Source organism: Poecilia formosa, unplaced genomic scaffold, assembly GCF_000485575.1.
Source record: "Poecilia formosa unplaced genomic scaffold, Poecilia_formosa-5.1.2 Scaffold2323, whole genome shotgun sequence".
Taxonomy (NCBI): Eukaryota; Metazoa; Chordata; class Actinopteri; order Cyprinodontiformes; family Poeciliidae; genus Poecilia; species Poecilia formosa.
In genome coordinates this window covers 1-9,314 of record NW_006802262.1, presented here as the reverse complement: position 1 = coordinate 9,314, position 9,314 = coordinate 1, and the positions used below count along the sequence as shown (strand labels likewise).

Below are 9,314 nucleotides of genomic sequence, written 5' to 3'. Positions count from 1 at the left end.
ACAACAGTCATAAATATTCATGAAGACTTATTGATGTTTATGACAGGTGTTATGTCATGTTTATGACAGTGTCATGTCAGTCTTATTCACCCCCCTTCAAATAAAGTGTTACCGATATTTTTTTATATACGCCTTTGTTCTTGTGCCTTACTGGTCGGACCGCAACAATTAGCTTCTGGTAATTATCATGTTGGTATCGCACTTTGGAATTAGAGGAACCAATGTTAGAGCTGTAGGTGTAGCATAACTTTTTAGTTAGTAGTGCGAGTGTAGGTAACCTAACTTCATATCTGCTCTTCCTCCTGAACCACAGCTCTCCCAAAGCTGTCGCCACGGGAACATGTCAAGATCAACGTTTACTATGTAACTTACCAACTATGGAAGGTGTAAAAAAGCCTCTGGCTGGGATATTTATGCAAACGTTTTCCAGCATTAAAAACATGTCAGTGATTTATTTTCAGGGAAAATGTTTGGATCCTCTACACAGACCTTTTGGTTGTGCTGGTTGGAACTGAATTCCAGAGCAGATCACCACTAAAGCTGAAACCTGATGCTTGTGTTCTCATTTAGCTCATTTAGCAGTCAGCTCTGCAGCAATGCATCACCTCCTGAGCTGAAAGTTCTTTTAGTGACACTAAAGGCCACCAGAAACTGCTCTCCAAAATGATTCTCTTTTAAATTAAAAGTGACACATATGGTCATCTACTGTCTATTATGGCAGCACCACTTACTTTTATATGCGCAACAATAGAATGTACTTTTAGGAGTGGCCTCTCAGGGTTAGCATTTAGTAATTACTATGGGTTTGGTGTTTCAAATAAAGAAACATTTAAAGCAAAAATGTGTAGCACTGTCTAATTGTTTTTATTTACAACACCTTGTCCACCATTTCATAACTTACCAACTATTGTTTTAAAACATTGACACCTTAATAAACTTGACTTTCTGTCTTTTGTGAACAGAAATATTTCTAAGACACCACAATCCCCCTCTTTCAGCCAGCTGACCTGTATTGTGCAGCTGCAGGTGGACAGGTGGCAGTGCTGTGTTAGTCTGCAGAAGGAGAAAGTTCTTTTGGCATCTTCATAGAAAGAAAGACTTAATGATGGAATATTTTACAGAGGTGTGTCAAATTTCTTTTTTCTCTATTTCTACAAAATAAAGTTTCAAACATTTCTGCAACATTAGGTTGAATTGTAGTATTTTTCACATGAATGGATAAACATAATTTAAAGTTTGAGTTCTTCACCAAAGTATATATCTATATTATTTAAGACAATTTATTTATTTTGTCATTTTTCAATCAGAGTTGATGCTTTTATTTTGAAAGGAACCAATCCTTACTGTCACCTAGTTTGCTCTCCATGACAACCAGTTTGAGACACAGATACTCTGTGTAGAGGCTGGTTTAGTACCCAAGAAAATGGACTGATTCTCCACATCCACAGGTATACAATTACATCTACACTCTGCTTATTTGTAATCTATGTTTTACACTCTGTGTAAGTGAGGTGTTTTTTTGGTGTTTGCAGTGAGTAAGGATGAAGCTGGCTCACAGAAAGAGTGATATGGAGCGTTTGGGTGTGTTTATGGAGATGAGCTACATCTCTGCAGGAGACAAGTACACTTCAGCAAACAGCCATGAGCATGACATAAACTTTACTAACCTGTAAAAATGTAGACAGCTCCTTTAAATGATCCCACAGCTGACAGCATGGAGGTAACAGACAACTACAGGAACCTGCTGGAAAAAGGAGGTCAATGAGAATCACTTCATAATAACATTAGACTGACTTTTTACAGGAACATAAAACTGGATGAAGAAAATTGCTAAAATACATTTAGTTATAGTCAAATATCTGGCAATTCCAAAACTACTGAATCCAACAAACAAATAGTGTTCTTTTCTTAGTGTTGGATTGACTGCAAAGTCATGCTTAGACATCATTCACTCAAGGTCACAATTTAACTAGCCAGGTAAAAATCAGACCCTTATTCTACACTATTTGCTTCATCCAGATGGTCTGGTTTCTCAGGTGCTGACAAATGTTTGCTTCCTGGAGGTGTGGACTGTGATGAGGCTTTAATTTGTACCCACTTGCTAACCTTGCCCATGATGTGTGTAATGCACTAGTTTGACACTATGAAGTCTTCGACTGTGAAGAGACAAGTGCTGATCTGAATTCAATATTTGGAAGTGTGACCAACTCAGACTGAACGGCTTAGTTTACTTCCTCCGCTGCCACTACTAAAACTACAAGCAGCCTACAGTTCTTAAGAATCATTGTCATCATTCACAACTTCTCCTTGTGTTTGCTAATTGGCCCATTTAGAAAAAACAATAATCTAAGTCAATGGGAGAAAGCCCAGACTGGAAGACAGAATATGTCTGCATGTGTCACTGAACAATGCAATCTTCATTTTCTTAAAGAAGTGGTTACCAGAAACCAAAGATCATCACCTAAAATAATAAACTCAAGGATTTAAGTAGGAGAAAATATAAATTTCAATTATCTGCTAACAGTTCAGGTTAAGGTTTTGGGAAGTAAGTTTGAAGTTGCCTCTGCCTGAACAGTTGTGTTGAATCCAGGAGGAATTCAACACAACCCAAGCTACATAGTGAAGGTCATTGAACTAAGAGGAAATGTGAGATTCTGATGGCCCTTATGGGCCAGCAGCACTTTCAACTGAAATGAAAAATGTGATTTAAAGTGCATGTACGTGATGCTTCCATTTTTAATCCAAGTCCATTCAATGAGTCAGCATATCGAAGCCGCCAGATGCAGACGGGTGTCACTAAACAGCCGTGTGCTCTGCAAAGTGGCTTTTTCAACAAGTCCTTTAAAAGGATCTTGAGAAAGAAGCGCTGAGTGAACCTCTGAGACTGGCTCAGAGGAACCGGATGCAGCAGGCGACGAAGAACCTAGGCAAAGCCTTCCTGCCCTGCAGCGGGACCAAGAAGCTGTGAGGCAGCACACACAAAGATATATTTACTAAGATCTTTAAATATGTCTGCTTAGTTGAAAAATATTCATGATTTACTATTACAATAATGTATCCAAGTGATCTCAGATGAAATTTTAACTGATGTTTGTTACATAATTTGTTTGTGCCTTCAGCTCTGATTCTCGGAGTTCCTATGGCACCGTCTGGACCAATAGAAGCCACAAGTCCTCTGACAGTTCCCAAGAAAGCTCAGCGCTCACCTGGCCGCAGCATTCTCATCTCACCGCCCAAGAAAGGCAGTGGTTACAGGTTTATGGCAAGCAAAAGTAGTTCCTAAGCTCTGAGACAGCTTCCTTCTTCCCCCGAGGGTCAATGACACAGAAGCAGCATTTCTAGCGGTGTTGCCATTGACAATTTGCAGCAAATCACCAAACAGCTGCAAACTGGAATTATGAAAATAAATTCATCTTATGAAAACACAGCAATTTCTAAAAAACAGGTTTTATGAAAACAATTAATGCACTAGGATGAGGTGGATTTTCGGCTTTATCGAAATTAGTGAATTTTGCAAAACTTCAGTGGAAACACTTTTTTGATGCCACACAACATGTGATCAATGACCAGATGTTACTACTGGCTGAAAAGATGCAGAAGACGACAGGAAGTGGCAGGAGGATGATCCCGTAGACATAATAAAGAATAGCATAAAAATTATTTTGTAATCTCTATATATATATTTTACAAACATACAATAATACAAATTTAAACATAAATGATTGATGCCTAATACATACTTATAAAAACATTTACATATATGGTGCTGCATGTTTTTAATGACAAACTTATTGATGTGTGATTTTAATTGTGTTTCTCATTTAATGCAAACACTACAATTACAAAATTGTGCATTTTCGACATGAGCAGAATATGAACAAATTTTTGTTCACATTTATAATTGAATTTGAACAAAGCACAGTCCATGCAGGGCTTGTTGGTAATATAAGTAAACTGTGACTCAGTCATGAAATAAATGACCTGATTTAAGGAGGTTTCTAGTAAGAAGCACAAAATAAGAAATAAAATAACTCCTGATAAACTGTGCTTTTGATCAGTGGTTATCTGAAGGATTTTCAAAGTTTGCCTGTATTCTTCCTTTTCCCCAGTTATCCTAATGTCACTCTGTCCAAAATGGACCTGTACGTTTCTGACCCATACGACAGAGCCAAAGAAGCCCATAAGGTAACAAACATAGCTGATTATTTTTGTGTTTTCTTGATATTAACACTTTCAGTTTACATTATGCGAATTAACATGTGAAACATATATTCTTCTGATACAAAGGCACAATCATAATAAAGAAGCACAAGTTAAATACAGTAATAGAAATATTAGTAGCCATTTAGAATATATCCAGTATTAGAGGTTTGTTGCATGAGAATTTTCTATAACTATGTGCATGAATGCAGCTATGAACCAGGAGTCAGAGTTCCTGCCCCAGCTATGGTCCCTGTAGTTAAACTACAGCCTATTTGCTCCTTTAGTCACTGATGTGGTTGAGCCACAAAGAACAGCTGCCCAGATTCAACTTAGAAAACTAATCAGATGATCATTATGTTTGTGGTTAAGAAATGTAGAGGGAAAGCCTAAACTTAAGAACACTGAGGTGGTGAGACAGTGGCGCCCCCAAGGGAGGGTGGGAGAGGCCACGGAAAAAAAAAAAAAAACAATAATATATACTGTAATGTAATATATATTAAATAATATATTGGCACTAATGTTAGGTATTGGCTAATGTTAGTTATTTTTTTACATATTGGTATCAGTCAGATAAAGAAAACTGGGCCATATGAACATTTATGGCACTCATAAGAGAACTCACAAGAACCCTGCTGTCGGTCCAAATCATGATGGAGCCTGATGGGATTGTATACTAGCATCATGTCACCACTGTATGTGTTGACAGAACCTTGTGAGGTGAAGCTGTTTTCTGAGCAGAGCCTTCACCACATCCAACCTTCTGTCTTTCCTCATCCAGAACGCATGACCTTGATGGCAGAAAGCATTTCTTGCTTTAAGTCCAAAAGCCAAATGAAGACATTCATTTTACTATTATGTGACCAGCAGGAAATATCTGTTGTAATTTTGATTGGAACAGCATGCTGATGGTGGGATGTGACAGCAGCTGTGTAAATCCAAAAGAAATGCATTAAAGTTTGTCATTAGGACATGAATTAATATGCAAGGAGTTAATACAGTTTCCAGCTGGTTCTCATTTTTCTTTTAATTTTACATATGTTCAAATCTGTGTGTATACAGAGAGAGGGAGCAATCCATCATTCCAAACTAAGAGATGGGCCCTTCAGAATAAATCTTCACCCACAGGATTATTTCCAAGTCAATCCATATCGCAACCACAAGGCTCTCCCACCTGCTCAAAAGCCTCCCCAGCCCCAAAAGAACGTCTCCACAGTTCCCTTCATACCCCTCACCCCCAGCAAACGGGTGAATCATTGCTTGAATCAATGAAGAGAAACTGTGGATATCAGATATGATGTTTGTGGGCATTATACATTTATTAGTATGTGTGTTCATATGTCTTAGATTGGAGGAATGAAAGCTGGAACATTTGATGTATATCTGTCACATTCTGCTGATCCATACGTCATCCACCGCTCCAAACCAGTCAATCAACAGCCAGTGTTTCGTCCTGCTCCTGGTCCCAAGAGCACGCCAGTCAAAAACATCATCTCTGTTAATGTTGACAGGTTAGCTCCATAAATCTGCTTCAGTTTACATGGAGGGCATTTAGCTGACACCTTAGTGTACGTCTACTGGAAAGATTACAACATTTAGACTGCCTCCTGGAGGACTTCTGCATTAAATGTTCAGTTATTGAGAGAATCATTTTAACAGTGCTTTCATGTCATCGGACAATGTCGTACAAACAAAAGAAACTGAAACGTCAGGAATAAATTAATCAGTTCATAATAATAGCTTGTTTCTAACATTTGGACTAAATTGGAAGAACAATATTCAATATTCCACAAGACCAAGTTTTTTTTAAATCCTGGGAGAAGTGATCCTATTCATTATAATAACTACAAGGCCGTGCAGAGACCAGGTGCTCAAAAAAAAAAAAAAAGGGTACATCTAACCGCATTCCAGGACAGAATATAAACAAAGCCACACAGCTTTCAGAGTTTAATAAACAATGATAAATTACAACATTTTTCTGCAGGTCTATTTTGTTATAGGAAAGTATTGCAATATTGAAACCCGCAATTTAGCAAGATATGTAAATCAGAGCTAGACCAGACATATTTTGTCTTTATAGAATTACACTATTAAAAATATAAACAAGGGCACAATGCAACCTTTTAGTGGACTGTAATCTATAAAAAAAGAGCTGCCTGTTTGCTACACTTGCAGTGGAGATGAAGATGGTCCATTCAGGAAAGCAGAGCTGCATCAAACTTTAACGTGGAACTGCAGAAAAAAGAATAAAACAAAAGCAAAAATTTAATTGTTAATGTATGTCAACATGAGAAAAGCCTACCGAGTTTTGCTTAAAAAAAAAAAACCTTTTGAATTAAAATCACACATTTTTGTCTTATGAAGTGAAAAAAATATTTGCAAAACAAACTTATTTGCACATGTCAGAAATCTTTTTTTGATATTCTAAGTTTTTGTTTGTGACTCAAAGTTTTGCTTGTGATTCTCACATGACGTCGTGGGCAGGGCCTAAAATCGCAACAAAAGATTTCTGATGTGTGCAAATAAAAGTTTATGTTTGGCAAATAACTTTTTAAGTTCACAAGACAAAAATGAGTCATTTAATTTAAAAATAAGTTTTTTAAACAAAATGTTTTGTTTTTAAAAAAGAAATCATTACAATTCCAAAAGTTTTGATTACAATTTTACTTTTTCCCCTTCATTAATGACACACTTTAATTACATACATTATATCCATCATGGTAATTCAGGGTGAGTTATTTTTAATTCTAAATGAATATCCTTGTTGGACTTTTAAGTGCTATTCTAATTCAAGATACATTTACCCAACGCCAGAATAAATGCAATGTACATTATGCAGCAGCAAAGGAAATTAGAAGACATATATCCATTATGGAGTTGATAGGTTTTGGACGGGCGATGTGGCCCTATTGCATAAGCGATACTGAAGAATGACTGCTATTATTAATGATACAGGGAAGAAGCTTTTTAGTTATCCAACTTTGCTAGCAAAGTCAATAGCCAGCAGCTAGCTAATAGCACAACAACAGCAGCCTAATGTCTGTATGATAAAAACACTGAATCCATAGATAAGAACAGTTTTTCCTCACCTGGTTGTCTCCTCCAGCTCAGTAGTTCTTAAGAGAAAGGCAGACACAGAGGCCTGTGTTGTATTTCATTACCTCTCTGCTTAAACTGCGACTCCGTGCTGAAGCACGTGGTTTTCCGTTATCTGACAAGTAGCAAGTCTACTCCACTTTATTCACCAAAAAACTTCTTTTTTTAATTCACCAAGAACTGTTCTGTAATCTGGAACGTTCTCTATGTTGAGCTCTCGTTAGCCGCCTTATCTCACTGTGTGAGAGGCAATTGCGTCGTGCATCACGGGCATAAGGTGACCAGCTTATGTTGTACAAAAAAAAAAATAATAATTTTAGTACATGTTATGTGTCAGAAGAGGGCTTAGAAAATACAAAAAAAAGATTTGGCCAAAAGGGCACTTGGGGGCAAGGAGCAAAACGGGCAGGTGCTCAAGCACCCCCACACACCCCATCTGCACATGCCTGAATAACTACAGACATAATTAGGGTTCCAAGGCGGCAGACGTGCACAAAGGGGCCATTCAAACTAAATTGCACGCTAAAAAAATCTTCACATCCACGAATACACTGAGGGCCTCCGTTCTTACGACTGACAGCTGTTATCACCACCCTCTTTCCTTATCGAAAGGTTTGCAATAAAATGACAAGTTGGGTTTACATCCTTGTAACAAACTGAGCAGCTGACCATGCAGCACCCCATGACTATTTTTTTACAGCAAAATCAACTTAAGAAAATACATTTTAGGCCACCAGTCTGTTTAACAGGCTTTACTGGAGTTGGCACATAAGTAGACCGTTTTGTTGGAGTCCGCCGTTTTCTGAAGAGCAAGACGTCACATGCAGTGGTGGAGAAAGTACTCAAAAAAATTAAGTAAAAGTACAAATACACAGATAAAAATGTACTCAAGTAAAAGTAAAACTACCACATTAACATTTGTACTTAAGTAAAAAAAAGTACTGGCTTTTAACAATAAAGTATTAAAAGTAAAAGTACTTGCTGGATACATTACCTAATCCCTAATACAATATCATTAAGTGAACCAATCGTATTTAATTTTAATACATTAGAAATGTGCCATTTTAATGAACAATGCCACAGGTAAAGCATGTTTTTATTATGTTTACTCTCTGTAACATAATTTAGACTTAGATATGTGATTCTATGCATCATAATTTAAGGGATGGAAACATCTTGTCTCCTGTCCCAACATAGTATGAACTTCACTTTTTTTTGCCACTAGTGGCATTTATTTTTAAAGAAATCCAACAAAAAGGGGATGGAAAGAAGGTGGGTGGAGGAGGACATGCAACCAAGGAGCCAGTAGCAGAGTTGTAGTCAAGACCACCTACCCAAAAAAAATTAAGTTTTACCTATCAAAATTGCTTCTCAAATTGATCTGAAAGATCCACATTCCCATAAAACACCTAGATATTAAATAGAGCTGAAATAAATTTAATCAGCAAAGATCCATCCAGAAGAATCGGATCGTTCCTGAATGTCGTATTGCAGACTTTGGTCACAGCGTTGTCCCATATATGCGACACCTCAGTCAACACCTCCACACAATAATTCAGCGCATGAGTGACAACTTTTTTCATCGCAGATGCAACATATGTGTCTCTGTACAGCTAGCGTTGATAGCATCACAGCCACAGATCTGACCTTTTTTAAGCTTTCGTTCGAAGTGACGCTAAAAGTTGGACGAAGTCCCCACCGTCTGTGAAAGCGAAGCGCTGCTTATTTTACATGTCGCCATATCTTATGATTTATGCAGCGCTATTATATTACTGACGATTAGACAGACATCTTCTCCCGCTCAGAGGAAACCACTGCGCATGTCTGGAGATCCGCGTGCGAGTAAAGGGGGAGACGATGGGTGACAGACACATGTCATGTTATTGCTTGGATTTTACGGCGCCACCTTAAAACCCTGAACTTCACATTTTAACGGACAAAAAGCGCAACGCGACTTGGATGTAACGAGTAACGCGACACTTTTGTAGAAATGTAGTGAAGTAGAAAGTACAGATACT

At 37.7% G+C, this 9,314-nt stretch overlaps 1 protein-coding gene across 1 annotated transcript; it reads left to right on the top strand.

Moving 5' to 3' along the window:
• Window positions 1–1,467: 1,467 nt before the first annotated feature.
• Window positions 1,468–5,896, top strand: cfap96 (cilia and flagella associated protein 96). Its single transcript, XM_016667769.1, is given in 9 exon segments — window positions 1,468–1,669; window positions 2,020–2,036; window positions 2,713–2,850; window positions 2,853–2,964; window positions 3,120–3,149; window positions 3,151–3,255; window positions 4,110–4,185; window positions 5,263–5,448; window positions 5,548–5,896. Coding segments are annotated over 9 exon segments (969 nt in total). The 5' UTR covers window positions 1,468–1,541; the 3' UTR covers window positions 5,725–5,896.
• Window positions 5,897–9,314: the final 3,418 nt, after the last annotated feature.